The 17,394-nt window shown below is 53.3% G+C and overlaps 1 protein-coding gene and 1 pseudogene across 1 annotated transcript; one reads left to right on the plus strand and one right to left on the minus strand.

Annotated features, from left to right (window-relative positions):
• Positions 1-3,081: 3,081 nt before the first annotated feature.
• Positions 3,082-3,987, minus strand: LOC106023405 (olfactory receptor 51E1-like; annotated as a pseudogene).
• Positions 3,988-15,308: 11,321 nt separating this feature from the next.
• Positions 15,309-16,244, plus strand: LOC101875409 (olfactory receptor 52I2-like). Its single transcript, XM_005140201.2, has one exon. The coding sequence runs from the start codon at positions 15,309-15,311 to the stop codon at positions 16,242-16,244; it is 936 nt and encodes a 311-aa protein (XP_005140258.2).
• Positions 16,245-17,394: the final 1,150 nt, after the last annotated feature.

Consider the following 17,394-nt stretch of genomic DNA (forward strand, 5'->3'; position numbering starts at 1 on the left):
ATCTAAGCCATGATGCTACAGTTTTATGCTGTCTGTTCTGTGCCAATCCTAGAATTCATTGACAATTCAGTCAAAAGGGACTTGAAGAGCTCATCTGGTCCATCCCTCGCACTGAAATGTGTTCATGGGCTTCTAAATGAGGCTGGATAAACTCTGCAGGAAGAGATACAATGGTAGGGCCGACAGCCCCAAGACTCACCATGTTTAACTGAGTTGCTGAGAGGGAAGGAGGAGAAGGGGAAGAGAAGGAGAAGGGGAAGGGGAAGGAAAAGGAGGAGGAGGAGGAAGGGAAGGGGAAGGAGAAGAGGAAAAGGAAGGGGAAGAAGAAGGGAAAGGAGGAGGAGATGGAGAAGGGGAAGGGAACGGGATGGGGAAGGGGAAGAGGAAAGAGAAGGAGAAAGAGGAGAACAGGGAAGCCATCCCCTGGTGACAGCAGCAGCAGCTCCCAGGCACAGTCTACCCATGTCCGCCAGTGATCCAGCAAGGTCGGGCTCAGCAACATGATCCTCATGAGCCTCACTTTCTCCCACAGCTGGAGACCAGGATTACTCTGCACATCCTGAAACCCACCTTGAGCTCCTTGAAGGACACTTGTGAGCCAAAGCTGAGGGTTTATTCAGCCACGACCTGCAGAGCTGCCAACACCTCCAGGGGGTCACATTCACTGGGTGCAATTCAAGATGTTTGTTACCCAGGATGTGGTTTTGGGGCTTGGATTTAGTTTGAACCTTCCTTATTTGAACCTTGAGAGCATCTCAGCTCTCCTTAGAGTAGATGTGCTCCACAGCTTCTTGGGCTTCATGGACCTCTGACTGTCATGGGAGCTGGAACACAGGCCCAGGTTTGGGACACTGAATCCAGCTGAATGCAGGGAAACACAGAACCTGGATTCTTGGGTTTTTCCTTAGCACTTTGACAAGCTGTGAGCCTTTTAATGGTGTACCACTCTGTGTACTTAACAAGTCCTATTCACCCATGATCTACTTCATTCTCAGGGTTAAGATTAATGTATGAAATCTGTTTACATGGAGCTAAAAGCTGCTGTGGCCAGTGATGTACAAACACACAGGTGTGGAGGCACCAACAGAGGATTCTGTGGTCTTGAACACAGTCAGAACATTGGTCCATGTCCCAGTCCAAAGATAAAGCAAATTGTCCCAATGAGCCCTTCTCAGGGTCACCCCATTCATGCTGATTTACTGCAAAGTCCTCAAGATGCAGAAGCAGAGGAGCTGGGTGGTTGTTACTGAAGGTAATAGAAAGAAGTATCTCAGTGGTATCATCAGATCTGACCCAGTTTGTCTGCAGACTCTTCATAGTTAGGGCCCATCTTTAACGCCTTGCACAGCAGAGGAGGTTTTACCATAGAAAGCTCTGCTGCTGCTGCAGCATCTTCTGGGCAGACCAACCCTGTGACCCCAGCTAACACAGAACCAGCTGCATCCATCACAGGGGCAGTTTGTGGTTGGCTGCTCCAGCAGGAACCTTTCACACATGACTTACAGAGGAGATTGTTACCAAACAAATATTGACCAGAATAAGACGCACGTGAGGCAGCATCTGGGCATCATTTACTCACAGCACCAGAGCTCCTGTATTTGCCAGCCTGCAAAGCTGCTGCTGTGAAGTTCCCAGCTCACGCATTTTGCTGGCACAAGGGAATTGTGTGGTGGCAAATGGAGGTGCAGGGCTGAGCAAATGCAGATAAGAGACAGGATGGACATGTGGGAAGCACTTGTAGCAGAATTGGTGTGTACATTATTGCTCTGGGTGCTGGCGATGGAAAGTCAAACAGAGAGGAGCAAACAGCGGCACTGGGCACACACACGCTCCTGTCAATGATTAAATGAAGCTGGGAATTGGAGACAGGCAGAGGATGCTGTTGGGACAGGCAGAGGATGTTGTTGGGACAAGCAGAGGATGCTGTTGGGACAGGCAGAGGATGCTGTTGGGACAGGCAGAGGATGCTGTTGGGACAGGCAGAGGATACTGTTGGGACAGGCAGAGGATGCTGTTGGGACAGGCAGAGGATGCTGTTGGGACAGGCAGAGGATGCTGTTTGGACAGGCAGAGGATGCTGTTGGGACAGGCAGAGGATGCTGTTGGGACAGGTAGAGGATGCTGTTTGGACAGGCAGAGGATGCTGTTGGGACAGGCAGAGGATGCTGTTGGGACAGGTAGAGGATGCTGTTGGGACAGGCAGAGGATGCTGTTGGGACAGGCAGAGGATGCTGTTGGGACAGGCAGAGGTTGCTGTTGGGACAGGCAGAGGATGCTGTTGGGACAGGCAGAGGATGCTGTTGGGACAGGCAGAGGATGCTGTTGGGACAGTCAGGGGAGCTGCAGGAATGATGGATGCTAAAGAGAATTCCTCACCCTGCGTTTCCCAGGGCAGTCTCGGGTGATCTCAAGGTCCTTTCCAACCCAAACCCTTGTGTGTCTATGGCTGATTCCTGTGAAGGGTTTTAGCAGAGGATTTGATATCATGAGACAGCAGAACCCAAGCACTCCCCTTGCAGGCCCTGCAATGAGACCTGGCTCATTTCTCTGGCTCTGTGTCCTTAGGTTGCAGTCCGTGGGCCATGAGCTTCTGTCTCCATAGCTGCAAAGATGTGAATCACGTTGTTTGTATAATGAAAGCCTCATCACGTAGCTCTGGGAACTGTTTCATATAATGGGCCAACATGGGGATATTGTAATTAAAAGCACAAGTCTGGCAACAGTGTTTGTGTTCCTTCAGAGACCAGGACTGATGCTCCAGCAGTGGATCTCTTGGCAAAGCGGCTCTCAGCAGTCTTCACTCTCCACACCTGCAGGGAGAACAGCTTCCCACAGGGCACACAGCCCTGCAGGCTCTCTGAGAGGTTGGGCATCCCAAAAGAGGAATGGTGGGAATTGCCACAATCCATCTCCCCATGGAGAGGAAAGGGGCTGTACTGCAGGGGAGGTGACAAGTTCCTCCTGGGAAGTGAAGGAGAATGAGTGATCTTCTCCAGGAGATGATATTGCCCATGAGCAGCAGGCTGGGGGGGAAAGAAAGGAGAACTTGGCTTTGGGGCATTGCTTTGGTCCCCTCTGGCACTAGATCCGCTGTTGGATCCCCCTCCAGCAGAGCAGGACAAGGATCCTCCATGGATTTGCTTGGTTTTCCAGCTGTACATGAGTAGGTTCAAGGCAGGAGGCACCAGGAAATAAGCATCAACCAGGAGGGTGCGAGTGAGGGGGGTAAGGAGCTCCCCAAACCTGTGGATGATGGACAAGCTGATGTAGAAGATCAGGACAGCTCAGAGGTGGGAGATGCACATGCTAAAAGCTTTGGCTCGTGCTTCTGGGCAGTGATGCTCAGGATGGTCCTGAGGACCATCCCATAAGGCAGGAGGATGGTCAGGGACTCCAGGCCCTTGGTCAGTGTCACAGCCCATACAAGCTGTTGAGCAGGACATCCCCAGACACCAGCCCCAGCAGGTCCTGGTGCAGGCAGGAGTGGGACAGGGCACAGGTCCTGCAGAAAGGCATCTTCTGAATCAGGACAGCAACAGGAGCACCAGGAAGATGCCCCACATGAAGATCCCCCCTTGCCTTCACTATGAGGGAGCTTGTGAGGACAGAGGTGTAGAGCAGAGGGGAGCAAACAGCCACAGAGCAGTCAAAAGCCAAGGCCACAGGACCCCCAGAGAGACAGTGGATGAAGTGCATCTGCAGAGCACATGCCTCGAAACACAGGGAGGTGGATTCCAACCCGAAAATGGCCATCATGGTGGGAGAGACAAGCCCAGCTCTGCCATGGACAGCATGGAGAGCAGGTGGTACATGGCTGTACGGAGCCTGTGGTCTGCATGCATCACCCAGAGCAAGGTGCACTGCTCAGGAGCAGGAGGAGGAAGCAGCAGCAGAGGCAATGCCAGCCAGTAGCTGCTCTGGCAGACTGGGAATGCTGGTGAGGATGAAGGTCAGGGGACTGAATTCAGTCCCATTGGAAGATGACATCTCTAGAACGGATGAGTCGAGGGGCTGGAAATAACAATGTCATGGAATAAAAGCCCTGCTGCAAGACACCCCATGCGGAGCTGGGAGGACAGGCTCCAATAGCCAGAAACCCCTGTGCAGCTGCCCTCATGCATAAGCATCACATCAGCATAAAGACACAACGGAGCAGTGCCAGGATCACTGTCTGGGCTGTGCAGAGCAGCAGACAAAGAGGAAGGAGCACTGAGGTGTTTAGCATGTCTCCCCCAGTTGTACTCCATCCCCAGCCTTTAAACTGCGGGATAATGGACTGGTTTGGGTTGAAGGGACCTCAGAGCTCCTCCATTCCCAACCCCTGCCAGGGCAGGGACCCCTTCCACTGGAGCAGCTGCTCCAAGCCCCTGTGTCCAACCTGGCCTTGAGCACTGCCAGGGATGGGGCAGCCACAGCTTCTCTGGGCACCCTGTGCCAGCGCCTCAGCACCCTCCCAGGGAACAGCTTCTGCCTCAGAGCTCAGCTCAGTCTCCCCTCTCTTGGGCAGGTTCAAGCCATTCCCCTTGGCCTGGCCCTCCAGGCCCTTGTCCCAAGCCCCTCTCCAGGTTAGTACAATGCCCCCCCCAGGACAAGAGGGGATCTCCAGCTCCTTGGCTTTCTTTACACCCTCAGTTACCTCTTTTGCTGTCCCTGTTCTCCCTTTCCCACCCTGCCTGGTTCAGTTTCAGAGCACTTTTTCCCCTCATCCCATAGACAGTCAGCTCTAGATTGTCCCCACATGACTCTCTCCTCTAATGTGGTTTCTGAGGACCTGCACCATGAGCTGCCCAAGAGCCCAGCACCAATGTGAGCCCAGCACCAATGTGAGCCCAGCACCACTGTGAGCCCAGCACCAATGTGAGCCCAGCACCACTATGCAGGCAGAGCTGCTCTCCCACTGCTGCCCTTCAGGTCTGACCCTTTGGCCATGCCAAAACTCCACTTACCCATCTCTGAGAGCAGGTGAGGTCCCAGTGCATCCGTGTGTGTCCGGGACAAAGCTCACTCATTCTGTGCTCCTCCTGTACGTGAAACAGCTGAATCCCAGCTGCATAGAGACATGCTCTGTTGGCAAGAGCTGAGGATGTGCTGCTGTGACCAGCTGTGCAGCTGGTGCCTTTAGGATGCACTGAATTCAACTGCATTGGCAGAGAAGCCTGTTTGGAATAACTACCTGGATATCTCCCCGGCCTTCCCAGCCTCCTGTGGCTGAGCATCACATCTGGTGCTGGTGCTCAGGGACAGGGAAGCTGCCCAGGAAAGCTGGTGGTTTCCTCTTGGTTTTCCCAATGGCTTCAGGCAGACAAAGCAACACTTCAGGTTCTTGGTCTTATTCAAACCTCTGGATTTCTTTCTTCCCATTTCACCTTTGCCACCCAGAAAGCACAAACCCATTTTCCTCCCATCGGGGGGTTTGGTTGATGGACCTGCAGCTTTAGCTGATAAAACACTATGAAACATTATACATTCTGCTATGCTTACACTAAAAGGGAAGGAATCGATCCAGAGCCACATAGAACGCGGCTGCTTCTCATCTTGCAGGGAGATGTTACCTCTTTGTCGTCTGATTGCATTCAGTTCAGCACAAACATTGATCTTTCTCTACCTTCATCTCCCTCTCCATCCCCCCCACATCCTGTCCAGATGCTTCTGCCTTGCAGGACCAACATGGGCAAGGCTGATCCTTCATTCCCAGGGCTGATCTCCAGGTCTCATCCCACATCCAGGAGCTCCCTGGCCCCAGGCTGTCACCATAGTGGGTGTCCCTGCCCGTGGCAGGGGCTTGGAACTGGATGGGCTGTAAGATCCCTTCAACCCAAACCAGTCTATGGTTCTGTGAAATGAATTTACACATCCTGTTTGTGCAACACTTGAGAGAATGAAGGAAATGTGCAATTATTGACCAAGGTCAGGTTTTTTAGGGTGTTTTTTTGTAGCAAGCCCATATAGAAGATCAAAAGTGATATTTACTAAAGCAATTTGCTCCCAGCACTTTCCAGTATGCTGCTTTGTTGTTTGTGCCAGAGAATCCCACAGATCCTTGTTCTGATGCCCTCAAACACACTGTCCTTGCCGAGGAAGAACATCCCTGTTCTGCCATCCTCCTGCAGCCCACCCTGCACTTACCTGGGGACAGCAGGGAACAGGGGCTGGGGACCAGGAGCAGCTCAGGGTGCAGAGTGCTGCAGGCAGGCACTGCAGAGGGATGGGGAGCTGCCTTTAACCCCATGGGTCTCACCTGGAGCACAGCGAGTTCTGTGCTCTTCAGGGATCAGACACCATGGGGAACATGGTGTTCATGCTGTGTTCACCTTTGGGAACACAGCAGAGTGTGACAAAGGGGGTGAAGCAGTTTTGGGTGAGGAAAAAGAAAGAATTTGGGCAAAAATGTGTATTCAGAAAATCCCCCTTTTCCCCTGCTCTGTGAAACCTCTGCAGTGTGAGACCTGCTGCCTTCTACCTCCTGGGTGCCTCTGTGCAGCTCATGGACCAGATGATCCTTGAGGTCCTTCCAGCCTATGATCCTGGTGCTGCTGTGCTCAACCTCCTCATCCTCAGGGTGAGAACCAAAGGGCTACAGAGCAGGATGCTGATTTCAGTGACAGTTTCTGGTGATAGAACTGCCCTTGAACTGCACCCAGCTCCTGACTTCCCTTGGCTTGCATTGGTGGCTTTGGAGACAGGGAATGTGCTGCTCTGACTGCACCGTGCTGCCTTAGCCCTTGGCAGGCTCTCAGCCACTATCACAACACAAATAACAATGTTTTATGACTGCAAATTGTCGAGCAAACACACTTGGTGCAATAAGCACTAGTGCTGTCATAAAAGGCAACACGAGCTCATCACGCTGATGGTTTTATGGATGTGGTCAGAGCCCTTCAGGAGTTAACACTGAGCTGGGACTTGTTCCTTTCCTTGCAGTGCATCCCAGTGCACCCCAGGCAGGACGAGACAGACGGACAGTGTGAACCACTTCCATCCACCATTCACTTTTCACTGTGTCTTCCTGGTATTTATTCACTGCCTATAATTTAGGGGATTATCTCTGGAACAGACAAACACTTTGTGGAAGCAGAATTTTCCAGCACAAATCTGATTAAAAGCTTCATTTCCTGAGTTAGGAACAAATTAACTCATTATCCACACACCACAAAGCAAACACAAAGCAAACACAAAGCTGTAATAGCAGCTCAGGATGTGTGTGTTGAGGGGGTACTGGATGTGGATGGGAAGGGTTTGGTTGTAGAGGGGCTGCAGGGGTGGCCAGGAGGGAGGTGAAGGGCTTCCATGTGCCATGTGCCATGTGCCAGACACAGATGATCCAGCTACATCAGTAACAGACCCACCACAGAGTCATAGGGTGGTTAGAATTGGAAGGGACCTTAAAGATCATCCAGGTCCAGCCTCCTGCACCAGAGCTGAGCCAGTCAGAGGTGTTTGTGGAAACATAGTTAGGAAAGGGCAGAAGAGGTCAGACCAAGAGAGGAGTGAACAGAGAGAAGCAGCACAGGGAACACAGAGGTCAGAGCAATAGGAGGTGCCCCATGGTGGTGGGAGCACTCCCACTGGGGGCTGTGGAGGACCCACACTGGAGCAGGTACATCCCCGACGGGACTGCAGCCTGTGGATCAGCCCATGGACCACTGGAAATGAGCAAGAAGGGAGTAGCAGAGAGGAACTGCTGTGTGCTGAGCCTGACCTGCAACAACCATCACCTTGCTGAGGGGCCTGAGGGGAACCTGTGGTGGTAGCAAGGGGAGGAGTCTGGAGTGAAGAAGTGACTCAGTGCAACTCTGATGCTCCCAAGGAGTCATACGTTTTCAGTCCAACACTTATTAACTCCAGTTATAACTCAGATAACGCCTGTTTCTGAGGGGAATGGACAGGTCATACACAGTGTTGGACAAAATTAGGGCTGTGCTTTGCCAGAGCAGCTCAGATTTAATGAATCTATATTGAAATTTACTGCCCAGTTTATCACTTCATAGAATCATAGAAACATAGAATGGTTTGGGTTGGAAAGGACCTTAACATCATCCAGTTCCAGCCCCTCTGCCATGGGCTGGGACATCTCACACTAAACCATGGCACCCAAGCCCCTGTGTCCAACCTGGCCTTGAGCACTGCCAGGGATGGGGCAGCCACAGCTTCTCTGGGCACCCTGTGCCAGCGCCTCAGCACCCTCCCAGGGAACAGCTTCTGCCTTATCTCCAACCTGAACTTCCCCTGTTTCAGTCTGAACCCATCACCCCTTGTCCTATCCCTACAGTCCCTGATGAAGAGCCCCTCTCCAGCATCCTTGGAGCCCCCTTCAGACACTGGAAGCTGCTCTGAGGTCTCCACGCAGCTTCTCTTCTCCAGGCTCAACAGCCCCAGTGTTCTCAGCCTGTCTCCATACAGGAGCTGCTCCAGCCCCTGAGCATCTTCATGGGCTCCTCTGGACTTGTTCCAACAGTTCCATGTCCTTCTGATGTTGAGGACCCCAGAACTGCACACAATGCTCCAGGTGAGGTCTCACCAGAACAGAGCAGAGGGGCAGGATCAGCTCCTTTGCCCTGCTGGTCACGCTCCTTCTGACGCAGCCCAGGATACTCAGCATTGCAAAGCTCTCCCCCAGTCCCCCATCTCTACTACCCTGCCTATGGTGCTTTCATAAGGAGCTTCATACCAACGCAGTTCACATCCTTCCCAGCACGCCCCACATCTCAGCTCCCTGCTCAGCTGAAGTCACAGCCTCCCACAGGTGTGAAGAATCACTATTTATTCCTTCTCCTTGGCCACGATGTCTGTGCTGGAGGAAGAGAAGAGCTGCTGAGAACAGCTTGGGGGGAGCAAGCAGGGACCCAGCGTGGGCAATGATCCACCCATAAAACATGAGCTGCTGGACATGGGGATTTCTTATCTGGGGGGCTCTGATTGCAAAAGCCAAGTCAAAGGTGCAGGAGCCACAGAGATACTGGTAAAATAGCCCAGACCTTGCTCTTGTGGCACATAAATTCATTAGAGCCTGCAAACAGGGATCTCCTTTGGTAGGAGCCCACATTCATAAAGATGCCAGCTGAGCCGCAGAGCTCACTTTGTATTCTGAGACCTGGAGGAAATAACAAGGTAGATGGATTAATTCAGCAGGAATGTGGTGGATTTCATCCTTTCTTCGTGCTGCATCTGCAGCAGTGACCTATGAATCAGACCTCGCACAGCAACTCATCACTCAGGCAACAGAAACCGTGTCCAAGTCACATGAGGACAACCACAATGGAAAAGATGGGCAGAAAATCAGTGCTCGCAGTTGTTTGTGCTCCTCCCCATGGACTCCGGAGCGGATCCCCCGACCCCACAGTGTGCACAGGGCTGGAGGAAGGGGTCAGTGCTCTGCCTGTGCTGGGGAGGGGGAGAAGGTCCATGCAGCAGGTCTGTGCTTCAGGCTGGTTTGTCTGTGATGGAGGAGTGGGCATCACCCCCAGTGAGGGTCAGCACCCCCAGCCCCACTCTTGCCCAGTTGCCTACCAATGCAAGGTGGTTTTGTTCCTCTTCCCCCCACCCCTTTCAGTCAAATGGTCCAGCAGCATCAATAGCTCTTGGGAGAGGAGCTGAGCGTTCCTCAGCTCATGCCTCAGCAGCCTGTGCATCTCAAGCAGGAATGTTGATTACCTCCTCTCACCATCAGCTCAGTGGCTCAAAGCTGACTGCTCTGAGAGTTTTCCATTGCTACATATGCTGACCTCTGGACTGAGCATCCTCCTCAGCTTGCTAAGCAGGACCCGCTGCTTGCTGTGGGCAGTGGGCTGCAGCACATACATACAGTCCTCTCCCAGGTCTCAGGTCATTAATATGGGAAGATCAGTGAGAAGAGGTGGGAGTTATCTGAATGGGATCAGTACATCCTGCAGAACTGAGGTGTCTGGGGTTAGTTCCTGTGCCCTCATCTGGGGCCACGGATTTGTACATGGGTGGGATGCAAGAAGTTAGATTCTCTTGAGAGAAAATGCAATGAGCACCTGGACACAGACCAAGGTTAGACCAGGGATCATCCCTGTGTCCTGAGGGGGATCCTGCCATGAGCGTTTCATGGCACCTGGGTGATCAGCTGCCCTGTTGGTGCCTTGGGTTCCCTACAGGAGCCCTGCCTGTGGACCAGCACAGGGGATCCCCCTGATCCCTCAGAGCCTTTCCCTGGGCCAGGGGCAGGGGCTGTGCTGGGGAACGGGACAGGTTCAGAAGCAGTTGGCACATTTCACACCCCCAGGTCTGGAAACAGGGCGAGAGGGGAGGGTGAAGAGGGGCTGGATATAAGGACATGGGCAGGACACCTGTAGGGCCAGGCCAAGGGGAATGGCTTGAACCTGCCCAAGAGAGGGGAGACTGAGCTGAGCTCTGAGGCAGAAGCTGTTCCCTGGGAGGGTGCTGAGGCGCTGGCACAGGGTGCCCAGAGAAGCTGTGGCTGCCCCATCCCTGGCAGTGCTCAAGGCCAGGTTGGACACAGGGGCTTGGAGCAGCTGCTCCAGTGGAAGGGGTCCCTGCCCATGGCAGGGGTTGGGAATGGAGGAGCTTTAAGGTCCCTTCATCCCAAACCATTCTGTGATTATACTGGGGCAGGGACATGCACTGGGCGATTACTCTGGAATCATGGACATGTAGAATCTATCAAAACCCCAAACCCAGGGAGCTTTGTTTCATGGCAGGCTGCACTGAGCAGGAGCACTGGGTGGCTTTTAGCCCCATTGCATCAGCATGTGGATGCAAAAGGAGTTGGCTGTATGGTGTTGAGGGCTCAAGCTGCATGGCTGGGAGATCATGTCTAAGAATCACACACAATGTTAAGTGTATCTTATCTGGTAAATTCAATGGTTGTTGCTCAGCAGCAGAGGCAGATCTGGCAAAAATGAGTGAGAAAAGAGTTAAAGTCTCAGCTTTAAGCACCAACATCTCTTCCCTCCTTACAATGTCAGGGGAAGCTTTACCAGTATGGAAGCAATTAAAGATTTCAGTTCAGTGTTCACTGTGTTCAGCCCTGAGCATCTCATGCTCTGAGGGGATTTTAACCTGTTTCACTCTTTATAAATAACTCACAACAAGTTTGTAACAGATCTAATGGGAAGCTGAGGTCAAGGTGCTCGTCTCAAAAATCCTCTGGATTTGACTACTGCAATGAGCAGAACTTGTGGCTTTACCGGTTACTGCTCCTTGGCTGCACAAATACAACTCACCAGCTGTTTGTGCCAATGAAGCAGAAAGAAAACACTCATCAGTGTGTCAACAGGCCCATGGAGCAGCAGCAAGTCTGGAAGTGCTGCTCCCATCCCTGCTGCTCCCTGTGCCAGGCAGAATAACAGCAGCATCTTCCTACCATGGCATTTGTATGTGGACTGTGACTGCTGCTGTGCTGGGCTGGTGGGAGGAGAGGTCCATGATTGGGTTTGGGGAGATGAAAGAGACCTCAAGGTGTGATGCTCTGTACAGGATGCAGCAGTCGGTGCCTGTCACTGTGTGTGTGTGCAGGATCTGGGGGTACCTTTGCTGGCACAGGGCATGTCAAGAGAAGGATGCAGGGAGTATAGGGGTGGTGTAAGGGGGATGAAACAAGTGTAGTGGGAACAGCTTCTTTGCATGACCCAAATAGGGTGGTCAGAGACTGAACCAGCAAGGCTGATTGCTTGGCATTTCTTGTGCTGAAGGGCACTCGAGAAACCAGACCCTGCTAAAGGAACAAGACTGGGATAGCATGAAATGAACATATATGAAAGAATCCAGTAAGAATGGCAAATGCTCTGACCACATCAACCAAGTCTTGGAAGGCAGACGCAGGCAGATGAAGGCAGACCCTAGGCCTAGTTCAAGGCCAGGTTGGACAGAGCCTTGGGTGCCATGGTTTAGTGTGAGGTGTCCCTGCCCATGGCAGGGGGGTTGGAACTGGATGATCTCAAGGTCCTTTCCAACCCAAACCATTCTGTGATTCTAAGAGCTGAGTCTGATGGTGGTTGAGCAGCATTATTTAATAACCTGGTGGCCTTATTATACCTGATGATGTACAGGTACCACTGCCCAACAGCACATGGGACTGGAGATCTGCTGCCTGTGCCAGAGAGGAAGGAGGGAGGATCTGCTCTCTTTCCAAGCACAGGATTACAGGATCTCAGATGTTTGGCCTTTCCACATGAATAACCCTGCCACGAGACACATTTCCTGCTGGACTGGCTTCTGCCTCCCTCGATTCACAGCCAAGGTATCTGGCCACAGACAGTCCTCTTTGCAATGAACCATAAGGAATAACAAGTCTTGGCAGCATTTCCAGTATTGGCTTTGCAGTGTTTGCCCTTACCTTGCGAATAGCACTGACTAAAATGCCTCTTGGTTTGTGTCATCTGGAGGACTCAAAGCAGTTTGGAAGAGATTAAACTATTTAGGGGTCAAGGAAGTCTAATGTCTGGAAAGCCAAGGAATGAAGTCTGTGGTGCACTGAGGAAAGCAGGGTACAAGTGCCTGAGAAACATGCAGCTAATTCCTGCACTGCCAGCAGCTGATTTAACCTTGTTTCCCTGTAAAACAGGGACAGTCATAGAGCCATGGGCTGCTACAGGTTGGAAAGGACCTTAAGATCATCCAGTTCCAACCGCTTGACAGGGGCAGGGGCATCTTGCACTAGAAGGTCTGGTTTGTAGTGGAGAGATGTGTTGATGACCAGAGTCCTGCTGAGCTGCATCCTCAAAGAGTTCTGGATCTTCCCCTTCCTCCACCTTTGCTTTTCGTACTGATGGCAACTAAATGTGCTCAACTTTTACCTTGTAGCTCCCAGGCTATGGAGGGAGGGCTGGAGACAACAGCCAGAGGCCAGCACAGGAGGAGAGGCAAGATAACCCCAAAGGCTCGGGTGAAGACCCCGTGTGTCTGTGTCTTGGCAATGACAGGACCGAGTGTACCTGGATAGGAGACAGCAGAGTCATACCATAGAATACCTCAAACTGGAAGGGACCCATAAGGATCATCAGGTCTGTGTGCCTGAGAAGACAGGCAGGGATGTTCTGTCTGTGGCTGCCCCATCCCTGGCAGTGCTCAAGGCCAGGTTGGACACAGGGGCTTGGAGCAGCTGCTCCAGTGGAAGGGGTCCCTGCCCATTGCAGGGGTTGGGAATGGAGGAGCTCTAAGGTCCCTTCAACACAAACCAGTGTGGGATTCCATGATCAATAGCATCCTTCCTCCCCATGAGCTGCCTGATGCAGGCAAGGCCCAGGACCTGCAGTGAGATCCCAGCTCCCTGCCCCACTTCTAGCACAGACACTGCTTGGGATTCAAGAGACATCCCAGTTGCTGTGCTGGTTCTGAGTGCAGACAAGAGTGGAAACACAGAGTTTGCAAAGTGTTTTGCTCTCTCTGGCACAACCAAAGGGATTTCCTCCACTGGAGATGCACGTCCCCAGTTTACATCCTGTGCATTGGTCTCATGGGCACCGCCAGGCTCTGGAGAGCACCAGCACCCTGGGACCCAGTGGGGTGACACTGGGGGGAGAGGTAATGACAGAGGAGGAAGCAGTGTTGACAGCCTCCATCTCCTCAGAGGACATGGCCTGATCTCTGCCTCCTGCGTCTGCTGGCCTGTAGGGAATGCCCAGAGGCTGGATTAATGCCCACGCTGATGTACTGCTGCAGGTGACAGCCCTAGGCTGAGCAGGAACCTCTGCTCGTCCTCTGAAGCCCTGTGCTGCTTTCCCTCTGCCAAGGCCACCACATCCCATGGTCAGGGCTCTCCACGGCTGCAGCCACACTGGAACCCTCCTGTGCCAGCCCCTGCTGTGGAACGGGACTTCTGGAAGCAAATTCCCTCTCGCCTTGGCTGGAGGCTCCCGGGGCTCTGGGCTCGGACACACATCAGTGCCTGCAGGTAGGTGGCCATGGATGTGGCTTCATGTCGGAGCCACAGCTTCTCTGGGCACCCTGTGCCAGCGCCTCAGCACCCTCCCAGGGAACAGCTTCTGCCTCAGAGCTCAGCTCAGTCTCCCCTCTCTTAGGCAGGTTCAAGCCATTCCCCTTGGCCTGGCCCTCCAGGCCCTTGTCCCAAGCCCCTCTCCAGCTTTCCTGCAGCCCCTTCAGGCACTGGAAGGCTCCTGTCACTGCACTGACCCTTACCTGGATGTCCAGAGCCACTTGGGATGCCCCCGGTACCCGAGGCATCCGTGTGGGAGGTGCAGACCATCACCAGGGTCCCCATTCACACCCGTTTAGCTCAGGTGAGTGCTCCTGTCCTGACCAGGCTTTCCAGGCAGCAGCTCCTGCAGCAGCCCCAGCCCTGGGGCTGAGCCATAGCTCAGTGCAGGGTTCAAAGCCTACAAATCCTGATGCTCTGTTTGAGACCTTCAGATGCTGTTTCCTCAGTTATCTCCCAAAACCTCATTGATTCCCACCCTGAACCTCTCTCCCTGCTGCTTCCACTGCTGCCACCCTGGCCCTGTCCTGTGTTCGGTTCAGCCCCAGTGACCTTCCAGTGGGGGTTTGCACATGTGGATTCACTCCATGCTGTCCCCGGCTTGGGAATTGTCAGCCAGGGCCCCCCCCTCTTGCTGCTGGTGTGGGATCATCCCGGCAAGGGCAGGGTCTGGGGGGCTCAGCACATGGGGACAAGCAGCAGCAGCAGCAGGAGCCCAGTCTGGGCACAGATGCTGCTGCCCAGCGCTCGGACTCCTCCTTACCTGCCCAGGCTGCTCCTCTGTTGGCTTCAGACTCCTCCCATCAGATGAAACCTCCGGAATTCACCTTTTCCTCTGTCCACCGCCCGGTTCTGCAGGTGTCCCTCATGGCTGAAGGACAGGGCAGCAAACGGCCCTTGTGTGACCACATTTACCAGCCCAGGGCACTTTCTGAGGCTGCTTTCTGCTTTACAGGTCTGGAGGAACTCCCTGTGCTGTGCCCATTGCGGCTGCTCAGGTCCAGGCACTGTCTGAGGGAAGCTGGATGCTGACCTGATTCTCTCCTCTTGCGGCTCATTCCAAAGCATCAGCTGAGCAACCAACACAGAAATGAGCCTTTCACAAGCAACGGACTGTGGCAGCCCCTTGGTTATTCCTGGTGGCACCACCTGAAACAGGAACTTCACCACCTTGAGCCATAACATCCCATTTATTCACCATTATTCACCCATTCCCCAGCCACACATGCTCTGCTGTGGTGCTGCTGTAGCACACAAGGCACTAAGGGTTTGGAATCCTGACCTGGCTCTTGCACCAACCCAGAGTGCCCTCATTTCCCCCTTGGCTGTGTGCATCGCAGGGGTCAGAAGTGGGCTCCCTTGCTTTAAGCACAAAGCCACATCCACCTGCATGGCTCCTGATCCCTCCAACAGCAGCTCCTCTTTCATCCTTGTGGGTATCCCCCACCTGGAAGCATTCTCCTCCTGCCTGGGCACCCTTTTCTGCTCAGCCTATATCATTGCCTTGCTAGGAAACGGAGCAGTGCTGCTGGTCATTGGGGTGGACAGGTCCCTGCGGCAGCCCTCCCACTGCTTCCTGGCCATGCTGGCTGTGGTTGACATGGTGATGGTGACATCCATCGTGCCCAAGATGCTGAGTGTGCTCTGGCTCAACACCACTGAGATCGGTGGCACAGCCTGTTTTGTGCAGATGTTCCTGGTTCACTCCACCACGTCCGAGGAGTCAGGAGTGCTCCTGGCCATGGCTGCGGACCGCTACGTGGCCATTTGTCACCCCCTCAGGTACCGAGCCATCCTGAGCCACCAAACCATTGCCCGCATAGGCCTGGCTATTGTGCTCAGAGCCCAGCTTTTCATGGTCCCGTTATCATGGATGGTGATCAACCTCCCCTATTGCCATTCCCATGTGATTCCCCATTCCTACTGCGAGCACATGGCCGTGGCCAAGCTGGCGTGTGCAGACCCCAGACCCAGTGAGCTTTACAGTGTTGCTGGGTCCTCTCTCATAGTGGGGACGGATGTGGCTTTCATTGCTGCTTCCTATGGGATGATCCTTAACACTGTCCTGGGGAAGCGATCCTGCCGGAAGGCACTGAGCACCTGTGGGTGCCACATCTGTGTGATGCTGCTCTATTACATCCCTGGCATAGTCTCTATATGTGCACAGCTGTTTGACAGCACTGTGTCTGTGCCTGCACAGGTTCTGTTGGCTGATCTCTACCTCACCCTCCCCACCATGCTCAACCCCATCATTTACAGCATGAGGACCAAGCAGATCCGTGGGGCTCTGCTCAAAATGCTCTTTTCCAGGAAGCTTCAGGCCTGACACAGGGTCACTGGTTGTGCAGCTGTATCAGTCCCTGCAGAGGCAGCACCAGTTTCATTCCCATCGAGTGCACATGGTGAACAGAAGCAATGGGAGGAGGAGGGAGAACCTCCATAGGCAGATGAGACCCTGCTCTGTGATGAGAGTTATGTGAGACTGGGAGCATGAGCAAATATGAGGTCCCATTTCCTTTCCCTCTTCCCAGGTAATACAGAGATGTGAGAGCCACCTTTGAGTTTTGAGATGTTCTGATGCCATCAGCATCCCTGTGATCATTTAACTGACATTTCGGGGCCTCAGGTATAATTGTGTCAATACAGATTCCATTCCAAATGGGAAATGTCTCCTGTGTTGTCTTCTTTAGTCCATGTTGGCCTATCAGGGCCAGCAATGGGAAACTGTCACCACTACCGATGCGGTGGCCACAGAGGTTCCTCTCCCTGGGCCTCTCTTGCACAAAAAGCTCATCCTCAGTGAGCACAGAGCAGCTCCTGCACGTTCCTGGGTGATGATGGAAACTGAGCATCCCCAAACCAACCTCTCCAGAGCGTTCTGTCCATGCAGCAATTCACAGCAGTGGGCTGAGGAACCTGGAGCAGGGAGATGCTCGGTGGGGTCTCTGTGTCCTGGTGGCCACAGCTTGAAGATGTGGGAATCAACACTGGGTGTGTTTGGAGACACTCACCTGTCCTGTGTCTGCTTGTGGTGATGACCAGAAGCACCTGAACAGCAAAACCCAGGCTGCCTGGAGGCCTGGAGCACAGCAGGCCATGGGTCTGAGTGTCCTGAGCCCAGTTAGCTCTTGCTGCTGCTGCACCCCAGACACCTCTGAGCCCTCAGAGCCAGGCAGCTATGTCCAGCCAGGATTCACAGGCTCCATCAGGGACTGCAGCATCCAGCCATGCTGAGAGAGACTTCTCTGGTGCAGGCTGCTCCAGTGGAAGGTGTCCCTGTCCATGGCAGGGGTTGGAACTGGAGGAGCTTTAAGCTCCCTTCCACAACAAACCAGCCTGGGATTCTATGATTGCCCTGATGTTGTTATGTGACAGCTCCCATTATGTTATATGACAGCTCCCATTAGGATGTTTAAGATAAACCAGTGATGAAATAGAGAGAATTCAGCAGAAGTGAATGGCCTCATCTCAGAGGT

The sequence above is a fragment of the Melopsittacus undulatus genome, chromosome 2, assembly GCF_012275295.1.
Source record: "Melopsittacus undulatus isolate bMelUnd1 chromosome 2, bMelUnd1.mat.Z, whole genome shotgun sequence".
Lineage (NCBI taxonomy): Eukaryota > Metazoa > Chordata > Aves > Psittaciformes > Psittaculidae > Melopsittacus > Melopsittacus undulatus.

Bases quoted from the DNA above. Each gene is read 5' to 3' on its own strand.
- LOC101875409 (XM_005140201.2), top strand. From the start codon at position 15,309: ATGGCTCCTGATCCCTCCAACAGCAGCTCCTCTTTCATCCTTGTGGGT.